Below are 17,489 nucleotides of genomic sequence, written 5' to 3' on the forward strand. Positions count from 1 at the left end.
CGGATTTGGAAGCATGGTCAAAAGTGTGAATAAAATGACGCCTTGGGATGAGAATGCGTTTTTCTGCTGATGTGTTTAATTTAGTGTTTGGAGTTTGGACAGAAATCTTGCTTCATTCAAAATGCGCCATTAAATAGATCTGTGTGGGATGTTTGAAGACCTGTGTCCAGGCGCTTTGTCCAATTGGACATTGCGCTTATGGCATAGCTCCAAAGCTGTGAAAGAATGAGCACACACATTTTGGTGAGAGAAAAGCTGTTCATGGTCATGGTTACAGTTGCTTAACATCCAGTGCAAATAATCTAGGAGTATCTTTACATTGTGCACACAGGTAAATGTCAAACTATAAATATTTGACAGTTGCTAAGTAACCTCAGAAACCACCTGCAGTGGTACATGAACGAATTGATTTTAAAATAGATGCAGCTGAGTTGTCACTGTACAGCAGAGGTCTTCAATCCTGCTCCTGGAGGGCCACTGTCCCGCAGAGTTTAGCACACCTGCCTTTGTATATGCAAGCATCCTGAAGAGCTTGATGAGCTGATTCAGGTGTGTTTGATTAGGGTTGGAACTAAAGGACAGTGGCCCTCCAGGACCAGGATTGAAGACCTCTGCTGTACAGTATACGTCATCAAAACTGTTAAATGGGAAACAGATAAATCAAGCACACGTAAAACATTATTAATAAAGAACAGTGCATCCTCAAAGATCTGATATAAAATGACACAAACACCTGACAGATGGAGCTGAGTGTCTACAGAAATGCAGAAGTATGTTTACAGCATACAGAAAGTACTGGAGAAGGGTGCCACATTGTGGTGAAAAAGGGCACTACAACTATTCAAGAGTAGTTGTATTCACTAATCTCTTGCTCTGACGACTTCTGCACATTTGTCATGATGGATCAATGTCTCCGGCTCTGTTCCAAACAAGTAAGCTGCCTACAAAAATCAAAGGCATGCTCTCTACATGTTTCAAAAGGGAGTTGGCATGTTTATGCTGCCTTTTTAAGGACAAATTGTGAGGCAGCATCACCTAGCCCATTTCCTCAATGGAGAAGGCTATCCCGTAATATTTTACAATTTGCACAAAAAAAATTCACCCAAAATGGTGGATGAATTGAAAGAATTGTCATTTACTGTATAGATGCTTAGAATTCATTCAATAATAGAGCATCGGTAAAAATAATCCCAAAAATGTTTTTGTAACCTAACCGCTAGTGGTAACAAAAGTAAACGTGAGTGAGATTAAAACGCATTTACTAATGCATCTACTATAAGTAAACTTTTTCTTGCCTCTATGTAGACTGTTACAAATTGAACACTTATGGTGGAATTTCAGTTAGATCATTCCTTAGTGTATTCTTAGTGCCTACGTAGGTGAGGTAGCTCACTAGATTTTGCAACAGAGACATTTTTACATATATTGTAATGAGTGAAAAAAAGTCACTGAGTCCATACCTAGCATGACTGGCTAAAAGAGAACAAAGCTCGGAAATAAAAACTTTCTCCTAGATATTGATTGTGACATTTTAAATTATTTGACCTTTTGCTTCATATTATTTTGCTGTGGTCACAGATGAGTTTAGAAGTTCAGAAAATGCACACACACACACAAACTGTGGAAAAAAGAGGGACATTTTCCTAGACTGGAGTTCCTACAGGTAGTCGTGGTAAGCAGATATAAGCCTGGGGGTATAAATTGATGTCCACCGGGTTGCCATCAAGCCTGATGTCCTCCAGGGCTTTCCGTATGTAGTTTTTGTCATGAATGTTGCAGAAAGTATCTTGGCTTATACTCTGTATATTGTTATTCTGGAGAAAATGTAGAAGAGAGGGAGATAAATAGCATTAATTGTGAGGACATTATTGCCCAGGAGAGTAGCAGGAGTTTCCAATGTTTTTACCTGCAGGTGGAGCGATCGTAGGCTGTCAGGTAGGGGTACGGGAATGTAGTCTAACTTGTTGTTTGATAGGTACAGGAACTGAAGCTCTTTCATCTCCTACTCATGAGAGAAAATTGACACAAACAACATAACATTAACATGCTCAGTTTATTAATTGTCAGTGGAAAGGTAATCATTTGACGAGAATACACATTGAAATACAAAAATAATACAAGTGTATTTGGTCTTACTGCATGGTTTTAAAGGGATAGTCATTCACTTCCGCAGTAGGAAAAAATACCATGGAAGTCAATGGATACTGTCAACTGTCTGATTACTAACATTCTTCAAAATATCTTCTTTAGTGTTCAACAGAAGAAAGAAATTCATACAGGTTTAGAATAACTTGAGGGTGAGTAAATGACAACCAAATTATTTTATTTGGATGAACTCTACCTTTAAGTGTAAACTAGGTTTTTGTATCATATGCAGTGTTGCTTTTCAAGTAAATACATCTCATTTTACAGCAAAACAAGGTATAAACATCTTTCTGTTGTCTATCTATCTTTATTTTGCAGTTAAATGGCAGAATGAAAAATTCTTGAGCACTAAATCAGCATATTAATGATTTATGAAGGTGAGTTATGATGCTGAAAATTCAGCTTTGCCATCACAGGAATGAATAATTGTAATAATATTTCACCATACTGTTACTGTTTTTACTATAAAAGAAATAATCTTACAGACCCCAAAAGTTTGGATGGTTCTGTACGTACCTTAAAGGCCTCTGCGTGCATGCTTGAAGTCCTTAGCTGGTTATTGCGAACATCAATGTGCTTTAGGAAAGCTGGGAGTTCTGGGAGTACCTGGATGTTGTTGTGGGCCAACATGAGATCCTGAAGTTGAAGCAGTGAACGAAAAGCGGCCTCGTTCACTTTACCTATCTGGTTTTCACTCAGGTCGATCCGTTTCAGCTGATCTGAGAACACCGTTAGGTGCAGTTTTCTTAAACATTGTTCAGTTTGATTCATAATTAAATTGATTTAAAAGTGTTAAATAGTCTTTTATGCATTTCAGGCCTTGTGTAAACTGTGTAATATGTTTAAAAACCACATTTGTATTTTCAGGAATGAGTGATGTCTGTTTGATTCTTACTGAGATTGATGAAGTCTGTGGCCTTGACCTCGGTGATCTTGTTGAAGCGAGCGTAGAAGTGTGTGGTTTCTTTGGGAAGAGGGGGAATCTGAGTCAGTTCTGCGTCATCACAGTAAACACTGCCGCTGATACACACACACAGCAGGCAGGAGGGCATCCCTACAGTAGAGAGGGAGAGAGGACTGTGCTATGACGTTTCGTACCACTAGAGGCCGCAAGATTCATGACTGAAATAAAAAAACAAAGCATTTTTATCACTTTCAAACCATTTATCCATCTACCTAAGCCTGTGTCAGGCCCAAACAGGCCCGGACCATGGAAGTTTAAAGTGGATGGGACAGGAGACTTTGTTGGACGGGGCGGCAGTGTCACTTCCTCCACATAGTCCTCAGGAGGAACTACAGCAGGTGGCGGAGTGACTGGTGGAGGAGGAGCCAGTGTCTCAACCTCAGTCAGTAAGAAAGAGAGGTTAGACACGGAGCATAACTATATACATAAGCAGGTTCATATCGACTCTATTCTGAAAGGGATAGTTAATAAAAATTCTGTCATCATCTACTCACCCTCATTTCATACAAGAATCAAGATGAGATATTTTTTGAGAAATGTCTCTGCTTTATTTGTCCATACAATGGAAGTCAGTGGACTCAAATGTTATCTTGGTAAATGTTACCTACCTCCTTCCAAGAAAAATTACATGCTTTATATAATAGATTGTAACAATAAAAAATGATGTCTAATGAAAGGTATTCATACAATTTTTACAATTGAATTAATCTTTTAAAATGACAATTAATTTAGAACAAAATCTATTTTTATTGTTATTGCGTCTAGCAATATAGTGTTACGAGTTGCATGGTGCTTTTTGTGATTTTTGGTGCTGAATAGCATGTATCCACCTTCACTTTCATTATATAGAAAAGAATATACCTTGATGTCATGCCTAACATCCAAATGTTCTCATTTTGTTCAATGGAAGAAAAAAAGTCATACAGGTTTGGAACAATTTGATGATGATTAAATGATGACAGAACTGACAAACTTGATCAGCTCTTGAAACCTCTTCTCACCTCCTCATCATAATCATAGTTCAGATGCGTGTTTAAATCATCATAGCCAAATGCTTCAGGGTCCAGATCAGTTGGAGGGGCACTAAGACCGAAGCCCAATAGGGTCCAAGCAAGATACAGGACCATCTATAACAGACAAAGTGAATTATCTGTACATATGTACTCAGACATGGGCAGTATTTCAATTAAATGTATTTTAAATACGTATTTAATTACTTTAGTGTATTTTGTAATTTGTATTTTGCAGGTGTGGAAAAATTAAAATGTATTTTGTAACAAAATATTTTGAGGGAGTGTATTTGGAGTATTTCAAATACTTAAATACTTAAGAAAAATCCCAATAGTAAATGATTTTGCCATATTTTCGGTCTGATGTTGACAATGGCAATGTCCAGGTTAGATGCACGAAAATCACGTGACACCCTGTAGACCGTGCTCCCTCCAAGAAGTGAATGAGTTTTGAACTCTTAAAAATGGCATTAAGGTAAAGTGTTTTGTGACAAATATACAGTCTACACACACACACATATTGCACACTGAACGGCATTATAGAGAAAATAATTGTGCCTTATGAGACCAATGCACTGTGTTGTCATTCATAAAAGGACATCATAGGCCCTACCTATTATGAAACAGCGCGTCTGTCGTAACTCCACTGAAATCTCCATGCTAAGCAAGTAAAGCGTTCACAATATAACGTTCACCATCTGCAGTTTTTACACGTTTTTAAACGTATTACATGAGAAATATTGATATTGATTTTGTATAAAATAATCATCAATCCTATTGTTTTTCAGTAAATGCGCACGCAGCGCGATTCTACTATGGAAAAGGCACATGGGGTCAGGGCAGTTAGAGTCTCGTGTGTAAAACAAACCCACACATATTATGATTAATATGATTAATCATATATATTATGATTAAATTGGAATTTTGATTTTGTAACGAAAATTCTCTGTCTGTTATTTTTACACAAAAATCGCTGCAAAAGATGCTTTCCAACAGGTTTTATCATAGTTTTTGTCCAACTCCATTGACTTGTATTGGATGTTCTGTGAGGTACGGTATTACTCCGCTGACGGAAACTGGAATGGGGTTGTTTGTATTATTTCTGTAGTTATGCAGTCGCGGTATCTTAGGCTACGCTATCCAAACATTGGCAAAGGTGCATTATCGCCACCAACTGGGCTGGAGTGTCTATTATACAAGCTCTCAACGGAAGAATGTCCGGTTGTGAGGCGTTTGGAAAAATAGGTCCACAGTTTTACAACGAATGGTAAAACACCTGTTGGAAAGCATCTTTTGCTGATTTTTGTGTGAGCATATCAGTGAACACCCCAGACCACTCGGTGAGTTTCACGTCTTTGTAAACTAAAGTTTAATGCGTTTTATGAATGATTGTTCCAGTGCCCCTATGAAACCACTGTGGAGGTGGGGGGTTGGGGGTTAGTGGGCTGGTAGCTAACACAGAAACCGAAAATTCTCGGGACAGCAGCATTTTTCCAAATTTCAATCTTAACCGTTCTATTTCATCAGAAACGATCTTAAAACAGGGCTTTAAGTGTAAAATACCGAACTTGTCCTTTAAGGCACGAGTAGAGTAACGGTGATAATATGGCTACGTAGCCTACATCAAACACGTTTTGCTATTAAGGGCAGCCTACCACACCATTGATGTGAACTTAGCTATACATGCCATTTACGTCAGAGGGAGCTATTTCAGGCCCTGTAGAGGTTTAGTGAAATGCCCATACTTTTTTATTTTGCTTCTTCGCCATTTTGAATTTACACATTTCTCATATTTGTGTTATTGCTACTATTTGTGTTATTGACCTTTCAGTAATAAAAAAAAAGACTTAAGATTATTGTGGGAGTATTTTTGTATTTTCAAAATACTAATTACTTGTATTTTATTTAAAAAACATTTTTCACATCAGTATTTTGTATTTTAGTTTGTTACATTTTATGAGCCAGTATTTGTATTTTGCAACAAAATAGTTTTTGATGTATTTGTGCCCACCTCTGTATGTACTTAGTACTTTTGTGATATGCATTGGGGACTCGTTATTAATTCAACATCACAAAGTGTCAAGATAATCCACATTTAGCAATTTATACTCTAGCTTTCTTATTAGCTGAAAAATTGTGCTTTCATTTTTTTGGTTTTGGAAATGTTTTCTCGTTTTTTCCAAGGGATTTTATAACTGGAGGAGTTATCTGTCTGCAGCCCCAGATGCCTGTCACACCAGTGTTTGTTTAACCTTTAAGGGCATTTCTTTCCGGCTGCTCAGACACGTAAACTCTTATTAGCCAGAAACATCACGCATAATGACAGTGTGAAACATCATACACTTCAGACCCTCCACGCATTTGAAAATATAAATAAAGTAGTTGTATGGTTCGCAATGGTAATCTATCCTCCGTCTTGTATGGTTATGGAAGTTGGCAAAACATGCAGAGTTTTGTGAAGAAGGCTGACAGGGGTGTGCGATCTAAAGTAAGTATATATAAATATATACTATACCAAATATAACATAAATCTGAATCATGCGTCTTCCTCCATACTAAATCAACACAGATGGAGTCCATAATGCACATCTACATGATCGTCATCTAGTGTTTCTTAATGCTGCACAATCTGGACCAGACCACTCGGACCTTGCCTTCCAATAAACTTCTAACAACTCCAGCCTGACACATCAGTATTCAGAGCTCTCCTGGGCCTATTAACTATTAATTATTCCTAATTATTCACATAACCCTGTTATGAAAGTATTTGGAATAAGACAAATTTCCAAGGCGTCTTCATACTGCAGGAAGGGAGAAAAAGAGACTTACTTTTGATGTTTGTCTGTGAACAGCCATGGCCTGAGAGCAGATCTTAGGGGAACAGTGGTATGGAAGCTGGCTTGTGCTCTCCTGAGGTTTTTGCAATGAATTGCTGACCCAGGATTGAGGACACTAGCAGGTTAGGTGAGGGGGAGAGGTGGGAGCTCAGCTGGGGGATGGCCAAGTAAGTTTACTCAGCTGTCACTAATTTTACAGCGTTGTCATTGCCGAAGTCTCTGACCCGGCCTGGTTTGGTAATTTATCGCTCCCTGCTGGCAGGTTGTTAACTTCATGTGGTTTTCATACGCGTGTCCTAGCGAGATCAAGCTTTCCTTTTGTTCCCATGACATTTTACATTGCTTTGGTGTTCCAGAAGACACTTTTGTATTTCCAGGAATAATCTTTGATTGTTTTGGGAGCGGTCAGTTCACCCTTTGTGGTTTCCAGCCCATTCAAGCATTATACAGTACTTCTTATAATATAGTGAGAAGTTAATCCGTGTCATTGTTTGACTCAATTCGCTGAAGCCTCGGAACTGTTTCTGACTGAACACCCTTTAAAGTCTGAATTAAAATAATGGACTTAATGTTATTTCATGGTGTATTAAGCAGGTCAGTGAGGTCAGCTGTTTGTGATTTTGACTCAGGTTGACATCCAATAGCAAGCTTAGTGGACGACCTTTGACATCTTCTGATTTTTTACTGGCGTCTGACCGACGAGACTCAAACAGACACTCCTGTTTCATTCCTTTTCTGTAAGAGATCTTGCGTCACTTCTCAATTAGCAACCATGTTTCACATATCAAAATTCCATTGCTAAATACTTAGTTTGTACAGATGATGACTAGCTCAGAAGGAAGCACTGATTAACAAAAGAGAAGGTATTTGAAAACTTTTCCTCTCTCCTATAATGGGGACAAGTTCAGTATTTCATGTGCAAGTATTTATTTTTATTTTCACAATGACCACTGCTTTTGAAAGAATTAAGTCTCTTATGCTCACCAAGCCTGTTTATTAGATGCAAAATACAATAAAAACAGCAATATTGTGAAATATTAGAATTAGAAATAACTCTTTTCTATTATTATATATTTTTCCAGCCGCCATTACACTCTTCAGTGTAACGTAATTCTTCAGAAATAATTATAATATGCTGATTTGATGCTCAAGAAACATTTCTTATTGTTATCAATGTTGTATTGTTATCAAGTTGTGCTGCTTAATAATCGTTTTCCAGCATAATCAATATTTTATTAGATTTCTGGAAATTATGGAACCATTATATGCTTGTGGAAACAATTAAGCATTGTTTTTCTTTAAAAAATCTTACTGTCCCAACATTTGAATGAGTAGTGTATAATATCTGTCAGCTACACACACACACACACACACACACACACACACACACACACACACACACACACACACACACACACACACACACACACACACACACACACACACTGATGTGCATGAGGCTACAAAGCACAATCCTGTGGTGCCTGTTCTATTTTCCTTCTTACTGAAATGTTCTCAGTTCTCATGTTTAATAATGAAATACACTTCTGTAATAGAAAAATGTGCAGTAAGGGTTTCAAAAGTGCTTTTCAATAAATTACATTTGTTCTAAGATATAATGACTAAAGAAAAACAAAGTCTGAATTTCATTTAGCCACTGTGTGGATGTGCATGTGGCATGTTTATATAGAGATTTAGTTATGAAAAACCTTTGTAGGTATAGTAATTGATAAATTCTAACAGAACAGTATTTTTGCCTGTTAAGCTGACTAATTTCATCTATAATGACAGTTGTTATGTTTTAATATTTACCTGCTGGGGGAGCAAGAGTGCTGAGCTTATTGTCATATTGTACAGCATTTCAGGAAATGGTTTCCATCAGCCACCTGAATAACAATAGTCAAGCCATGGAGGATGTATAAAATTACAGAAAGCTCCCTTCTAAGACTTTTAGGAAGGCATTTAGGAAGCTGAGATTTTTGGGCTATTTGGCTTTTCATAATGTGTTATTTCAGACTAGTGGAAAGAAAACATCCTAAATACACTTTTATGTGTGTTTTTATTGCACTTTATCTATTTGCATCTGTGGATTTAAATTACAATACATATTTTAAAGGACCGTTTTCTCAAAATGATTTTTTCCCCCTCATGCACTGAGCCATAAATCTTCACTTTAGTAGCACTTGCATTCATCAAACTTTACAGTTTTATTTTTATATTCTGAAGAGTTTTACAGAGTGGGTTGTTCATATAGCATTCACCTGGTTTTACACAACATTTTATTCACATATAATGCCCCTTTTCACAAAATGTAATAAATCTATAGTATCCCCAGAATGTGTCTGAAATTTCAGCTTTAAAATACCCCCCAGATCATTTATTATAGCTTGTCAAAGCTGCCCCTTTTTGGGTGTGAGCAGAAACTATGAGGTGCCCCTAGGGACATTATTCAGAATTACCAATCACATACATGTACTTTTCCTCATACACATACAGTATGAAACTAAATTCATTCACATACTATAATTAAATGCTCACACACATACAAGTGAAATGCTTTTACAAACACAACTGAAACGCTCTCATACATACAACTGAAAATATTACGCTCACACACACAACTGAAATGCTCACACACACACAACTGAAATGCTCTCATACATACAACTGAAAATATTACGCTCACACACACAACTGAAATGCTCACACACACACACAACTGAAATGCTCTCATACATACAACTGAAAATATTACGCTCACACACACACACACACACACACACACACACACACACACACACACACACACACACACACACACACACACACACACACACACACACACACACACACACACACACACACACACACACACACACACACACACACACAACTGAAACGCTCTTACACACACACAACTGAAATGCTCTCATACATATTACAAAATATTACACACACACACACACACACACACACACACACACACACACACACACACACACACACACACACACACTTACTGAAATGTAGTGTTTCCATGTTTTATGGGGACTTTCATAGACATAATGATTTTTATACTGTACAAACTGTATATTCTATTCCCTTACACTAACCCTACCCCTAAACCTACCCATCAAAGAAAACTTTCTGCATTTTTACATTTTCAAAAAACATCACTTAGTATGATATATAAGCTGTTTTCCTCATGGGGACCAAAAAATGTCCCCACACGAACAAGGATTTCAGATATTGCCATCCTAATGGGGACATTTTGTCCCCATAAGGTAGGGTTTACCAGGCCACACACACACACACACACACACACACACACACACACACACACACACACACACACACACACACACACACACACACACACACACACACACACACACACACCTGAAATGCTCTCATACATACAACTGAAAATATTACGCTCACACACACACACAACTGAAATGCTCTCATAAGTGAAATGCTTTTACAAACACAACTGAAATGCTCTCATAAAACTGAAAATATTACGCTCACACACGCAACTTAAACGCTCACACAAACACAACTGGAACACTCTCACTCACACAACTGAAAAGCATTTCATTATGTTGTATGAAAGCATTTTAGTTGAAACGGAAGGTAGTTAAAGTCCCCACACCAATCCAGTTGGTGGCAGTAGTGCACCTCTAATCTAGTTGGCAACACAAATAAAGATAAAGAAGAAGTGAAAAGCGAAGAAGTGAAAAGCTAAGAAAAAAAAGCACGGGTGCACAAAACAGTTCTTTCGTCAGTCACCACGTCAATATCTGCTCACCAGCAAAGAAGCCTAACCGAAGAAGCGAACTAAACAATTGTTGTGGCATTTGACAGGGTTCTGATGGTCTCCGCTGAGGCCAATATGGTGTTCAGCAAGCCCAATGCCTCGGTTAATGTTCTTTGCTGTTGAGCAGACATTGGTGCAGTCGCTTGAAAGGCGCGCTTTTGTACTGTGCTTTCTTTCAACAGCTTCTTCGTCTTGAGGTGCACTACTGCCACCAACTGGAGTGGGGACTTTAACCACCTTCTGTTTCAACTGAAATGTGCTTCCGTTTCAACTGAAAAGTGCTTGCGTTTCAACTGAAATGCTTGCATACAACATACTGAAATGCTTTTCAGTTGTGTGAGTGTTAGCATTTCAGTTGTGTGTGTGTGAGCATTTCAGTTGTGTTTGTAAAAACATTTCACTTGTACAGTATGTATGAGAGCATTTCAGTTGTGTGTGTGTGAGCGTTTCAGTTGTGTGTGAGTGCAATATTTTCAGTTGTATGTATGAGAGCATTTCAGTTGTGTTTGTAAAAGCATTTCACTTGTATGTGTGTGAGCATTTCATTATAGTATGTGAATGAATTTGGTTTCATACTGTATGTGTATGAGGAAAAGTACATGTATGTGCATGGTAATTCTGAATGATTTCCCTACTAAGGGCACCTCATAAGAAACGCGCCGTTTCATTTTGTGTCCCTTTCAGTATTTGTACGATCATTTTGACCTCTGTACGATGTATGATCAATAATGGAAAAAAATCCCATAATGTACGATAATTTCAGAATTTTGGGCTTCTGGTACAATACCAATCTGTCAACACTGGTCCCTTTAAATGCAAATGAGCTGCTGCTCCCGGCCTCCATTCAGAAGACAGCCGATCCTTTAGACAAGCTTCGGATACTCTGCAATAACAAAACACGCGAATTCAGTCAAATTTCAGAAATAACAGTAGCGGAGTGCAGCCTTATGGAGAGACAGGAAGAGTTTGCAACTTTTAGACTGCACCCGAACATTTCTGAATGGTTAGTGGATACATTTAATGTAGTTGTTGTTGTGGAGTTACATTGATTTATTTAATCGATTTGCATGTACCGTCATGTTTAACTTTTACACAAGTTGACACAGTTCCTTGAGGTCTTTAAGACAGCTGTGACATTTTTTGGTCAAATAGTGTTCTGTGCTCATCTGTACAGCCAACGACAGAACAGTTTGCATGCTTTGCTCGAACTTTTGTCATTGCATTAGAACTGGTTACACTGTTGTCGCTTGTGAAAACCAAATGGCGGCACCGTGGGTGGAAACGCACAGATTAAAGGGCAGTAATATTATAATAAGATCCCCTTCCTACGTCAGAAGGGGAGCGAAATCTGATCAGCTTATTTTTTTTTTGACATGTTACTGGGTTGTCACTTTTCACGTTTTCTGGGTTGGTAGATGCACCGGGGACCCGATTATAGCACTTAAACACGGAAAAAGTCAATGTAATTGAGTTTAATGTAATCATACAACTGGGGAAGTATGGTTATATATATATATAATTTTTTTACCCTATTCACCTGGGGTGTCTTGCCTTATACACTCAAAAATATGTTGTTTTTTTTTGTCCACAATGAAAATCCATGTGTTGTTTTGGTCCCAATGACTTAGCCTATTATATGAACAAAAACAGTTGAAACATTCTTCAAAATATTTTCTTTTGATTCCACAGAAGAATGAATGATTTGGAATCACATGGAGGTGTGTACTGTACATGATTCATTTAAGGTAAATTTTCATTTTAGGATGAACTACTCCTTTAAGACTAACAAAACAATGTTAAAGGGCAAGACGTGACAGAGCAAAGCAAATAAGAGAGCTATTTACATTGACTTGTAGGAAAACAAGTTTAACTTACAAGATACATCTGGAAACATCACACTGAAAATAATGACAAAGGAGAAACCCAAACACTCCACACCCACACAAGTTGTTGCTTAACTACCAAATTCTATTAGTGATCGTGATTGAGGACTCAAATCATTTGATTCTGTTCAAAAGGATTAATTATCTGATTCTTTATGATTATGATTAGGTTACACTATTTGGTGGCGACCAGTGAGTGTTTTTGCACTGAATCACACTTAACAGATCTGCTCACTCATAAATGTTCTCATGATGCAGATAGTGATGATAAAATCAAGCTACCCTCAAACCGGTGGGCTGAATGGCCGTGTGTCCAGAACACAAGTTTAGAGAAAAGGCATGACAACTTTCTAACCTACCACACATTCAGTGCTGATAAACAGCAAAGAATGAACAGCCTCAAAATGTACCATGTATACTATTATCACAGTATGGGCTTTTGCAAACACAATGTAGTATCTGCTTACACTGCGTATGTTTATTTTCATGAGCACACAATATGGTGTCTGTTGTCCTTTACCCAGCATGACAATGTTAACAGTTCACTTGATTTTCATGCACATACTGTATAGCTTATGAGAATGGTTCCCTTTCAGTCGATAACGTCGGACGTAGTCGACGCGACTGAAATGGGATCACGCTAGGGAGCCTATCATCTTCGAGTACTATTGAACGAGCCAATGTAATTGGCGTGCGTGATTCGCATCACACACTCCGCCCCCGCGGCGCGGGTATAAATACGGAAGTGGATGCACGCACTAGTTGCCTTTCGCTTCGGAGCCGATCGTTTGATGTCTCTGAGAGTGCTGTTGTCTACAACGAGCGAGTGTGTCGGTGTTCTTCAGGAAGACTCTCCCAGTGCTGGTGTTCTACAGCGCGAGTGCAGCGGTGATCGCGAGCTTTGAGCTCTCAACTGCTGTTTTAACAGCAACAAATTTCTAAATGTTTGTGTGTGTTGATGGCTGGTTAGAGGGCGGAAAAGTGAGTGCTTCACTGTTTCAGTTCTCTGTTCAGTGTTGCCGCGGTCATTTCCCTGTGTGCTCCGCACTGGTGACGGTCCTATTTTCTGAAAGAGCAACACGGGTGCGTTTGCGTCTTTTTCAAGATGTCATTCCGCCCGTGCGTTTCTGGGTGCGGTCGTTCCCTGTCTCTCTCTGATGGTCACAACTGTTGTGTCACGTGTTTGGCTTACAGCACGCTGAGACAGCTTTTGTGGACAGCTCATGTTTTCACTGTGGGAACATGACTGTCGCAGTGTTGAGGGCGAGACTCGCCTTCGTTCGCGGAGAGCGAGTCCCCATTACCATGCCCCACCCTCGGGTGCTGTGTGGGATGGGTGACCGGAGGATAGTGTTGGATGTCCCGCCCGGTAACCATTCCCTGTGGGCTCCTCACTCCTCCCTTCCACTGCAACCACTGGAGCCTCCTGTGTTGTCTGCTGGTCCATCTGTAATGGGTGGGCCAGCGGTTTCACTCGGGGCTCCCCTGGAGGACAGGACGCCGATTGCAGCATCAGAGGGTGAGCTGACTTCTGGAGATGATGACTCGGCTGCATTGTCTCCCTCCGGGAGTTCAATGTTGCCCGAGCCGGATCCAGAATTATCAGCTATGCTGAAACGGGCCGCCGAGGCTGCCGGGCTCGAGTGGAACCTCCACCGTGTCCCGTTCAGTCTCGGTTGGAATCTGGAGTTTGGTATCTTTGGGCGGGCCGCGCTGGTTCTCAGCTCGCCGCCCCAGTGCCTTTCTTTCCCGAAATGCATGGAGAGCTTATCAGGTGGTGAACAGCATCTTTCTCTGCCAGAAACTGCCTGAATAGCTTTTCCCCCTCATTACCCTTGATGGAGGAACGGTGAAGGGTTGCGAGGTGTCCCTCCATCGGAGCGGTCTGTCGACACAGGTGCACCTGTGTCCGGCGGCCGCTGCCTTTTGGGGGGATCCTCGTCTCCCCCCTAAGGCCTGTGAGTTTCGTCCGTTCCGACGGGCAGAGCTTACAAAGCCTGTGGGCAAGCCCCTTCCTCTTGCGTGCCATGGCGTTGCTGCAGGCTAGGGCACCCATGGCATGCACGAGGGTAATCCAGACCGTGCGCTCATAGGTGAGCACCGCACTGCATCCGACCTCACCCTCCGGGGTACGGGTGTCGTAGCGTGCGTGATCCGTCTGGCGATGTCCACCTTGGTGGTCCAGTAGCGCCTTCGTTGGCTCAGCCTGGTTGGTATGGCGGATGCGGACAAGGTTCGGTTCCTGGTCTCCCCAATTTCCCAGGTTGGGCTGGTCGGCGACGCGGTGGAGAACTGCATCAAACAGTTCTCTGCCGCTCAAGCGCAGACGGAGGTCATCCGGCACATCCTGCCCCGGTGGCCAGCTGCTGCCTCCACCCGCCGCCGGTGGCAGCTCCTCCACCTGCTCGTCGCCGTGGGCGTTCTCCGGCCGCCGCTCCTGCTGGCCCTCCGCAGCAGCCTCCACCCAGGCCTCAGCAGGGAGCCGGACGCAGTAGAGACGCCCAGCCCGCTCCAGGCGCTGCCAAGCCAGGTGGCAAGCGACAGCGAAAGCATTCCGGAGCGGGCCGCCCAGGAATGGATGAGATGCTCTTGGAGTGGCACGATCACTCCCTCCCCCCGGGTGAGGGCCGGGTGGAGCCTTTGTTTGTGTGTGTGTCTGTTCCGCCGCTGGCTCCCTAAAAAAAAAAAAAAAAGCGGAGCAAGCGGTACCCACACTTCAAAGAGAGAGCAATTTCATCTGTTCCTGGGTCCCAAGAGGGCCAGTCTGGCGGGTGTGACCCTGTATAGCCTTACACCCCTCAGCTCCCCCTTGGTCGCCAGCAGGCAGCTTAGTGCGTTCGAGGACCCGGTCATCCGCCTTCTCACGCGCCCCCTGCCGCTTGTGGAGACAGGTAAGTGTTGCACAGCACACTAACACCACTCTCTCTACTTTGCTGCCCCACCTCAGGCTCGGCTACCCCGCTCAAGTCAGTGATAGTCATCACATTAGGTGTTGAGCAGACGTGCTCCTGAAAATTCAGTGATATTCATCACACCGAGTGTTGAGCAGTGCTCCTGACTTGTGCGTGCTTATCTTATCCTGCTGGCGAAGGATTTGATATAGCCGCTCCTCCAGCCGGTACGAAGGCCAGTTGTAAACTCGTTCTTCGTGCTACTAGGTGGTGGGTCGTGACCATCTCGGCCCAAGATTGGTCTGCAGCTTTGACCTGAAAGACATGTGCTTCAGATCTCTACCTCCCGCACCGCAGGCCATCCTGTGTGTTGCGTCTAAGGGTGGAGTATCAGTACAGTGTCCTTCCCCTCGAGTGCTCCAGAGCCCGTTGGGTCTTCAGGTCAACTGGAAGAGAGTAATCTCGCCCACGGGCTGAGTATCTCTTTTCTAGTTTTGGAGAGGTACTCGGTCCAACATGTCTCTCCAATGAGAATGTGTTCAGCTGGTGTTGAAGTGAGAAAGGGTCCCACTGAAAGAACTTTCAGAGGCTCCTGGGGTATATGGTAGTCGCAGCCTTTGGCTCCCTCCATATGTGACCGCTTCAGCGCTAGCTTCACGATCGAGTCCCGAGGTGACCGTGGCAGAGCAGCTCACCCTGTGTGACTATAGTTCATCCCGGTCTGCTGCCAAACCCTCTTCAACAGAGCGGCCATGTACAAAGGGCGTGTTTTAACGGGGGCCTGGGCGACCCCCAACTACACGGGCATTCGTGCCTCGAGTTGTTAGACATTGCGACCGTTGCGCAAGCTTCCCCTGCATGTCACAAACTCACCCGTCACCTCCTCCTTGGAGTCAGACGCTTCTGAGGGCGCCTTATTCCACTCCTCCCGCTTACTCAATCGTGCCGCCATCGAGCCTCACGACAGTTATAGCCAGGGCAAGTGGAGACTCCATCCCCTGGGTCCGGCTGGGTCATGACCATTCCGGGGCCGCTCAGTTGCCCCCCCGGTTTTATTTTTCCGCCAGTGTTTGGGTAAACCGAGCGGACTACCCTTGGACAAACACTGGGACTCAGCGGCCCCAGGGGCCCGCAGAAATGCGTTTAACCCCAGTGAGCCTTCTAAAAGTGACTGCGACTCATGGTCGCCTTGCGCCTGCAAGTCAGTGAAATCATCACTCTTCATGTTGAGCAGATTTGCTCCTGAAACTCAGTGAAGTTCATCGCACTCTGGTGTTGAGCAGCAATGCTCCTGTAGCTCAGTGAGTCCATCACAGGTAGCTCAGTGAATTCATCACACGCAGTGCTGAGCAGAAATGCTCCTGGTGCTCAGTGAAGTTCCTCGCACTCAAGTGTTGAGCAGAAATGCTCCTGAAGCTCAGTGAGTTTATCACACTCAGGTGTTGAGCAGTAATGCTCCTGAAGCTCAGTGAACTTGTCACACTCAAGTGCTGAGCAGAAATGCTCCTGTCGCTCAGTGAGGTTCTTCGTACTCAAGTGTTGAGCAGAAATGCTCCTGAAGCTCGGTGAGTTTATCACACTCAGGTGTTGAGCAGGAATGCTCCTGAAGCTCAGTGAACTTGTCACACCCAAGTGCTGAGCAGAAAATGCTCCTGAAGCCCAGTGATCTTCACATGTTGTGTTGAGCAATGCTCCTGTCTTTTGCGCCCGTCACTTGCACCTACGTGCCATGTCAGGAGAGGAACAGGTCTTCATAGTTGCCCCTCATTGGCCCAACTAGACCTGGTTCCCTTCAACAGCCTTCCTGACTTCCCCTGGAAACTCTTTCGGGGACGGGGCACGATGGCACACGCGTTCTTCCCCCGGAGATTCTGGGCGGTCTTACATCTGAACGCGGAGGTTCAGGTGGCTATCACAAGAACATGTGTTAGTTACCATC

The 17,489-nt window shown here is 42.3% G+C and overlaps 1 protein-coding gene across 2 annotated transcripts; it reads right to left on the bottom strand.

The window, feature by feature from the left end:
• Positions 1-238: 238 nt before the first annotated feature.
• Positions 239-7,039, bottom strand: optc (opticin). 2 transcript variants are annotated; one of them, XM_077203394.1, is made up of 8 exons: positions 6,949-7,039; positions 4,111-4,236; positions 3,322-3,487; positions 3,041-3,199; positions 2,662-2,864; positions 1,907-2,002; positions 639-1,814; positions 239-452 (listed from the first exon to the last, which is right to left on the bottom strand). In XM_077203394.1, exons 1-7 carry the CDS (start codon positions 6,973-6,975, stop codon positions 1,644-1,646), a joined length of 948 nt encoding a protein of 315 aa, XP_077059509.1. In that variant the 5' UTR covers positions 6,976-7,039; the 3' UTR covers positions 239-452; positions 639-1,643. The 2 variants fall into 2 exon arrangements, with proteins under 2 accessions (XP_077059509.1, XP_077059508.1); XM_077203393.1 differs by having other exon boundaries at positions 628-1,814.
• Between the last annotated feature and the right edge of the window lie 10,450 nt (positions 7,040-17,489).

The sequence above is a fragment of the Siphateles boraxobius genome, unplaced genomic scaffold, assembly GCF_051911475.1.
Source record: "Siphateles boraxobius isolate OS27281-9 unplaced genomic scaffold, OSU_SipBor_1 5, whole genome shotgun sequence".
Classification (NCBI taxonomy): Eukaryota; Metazoa; Chordata; class Actinopteri; order Cypriniformes; family Leuciscidae; genus Siphateles; species Siphateles boraxobius.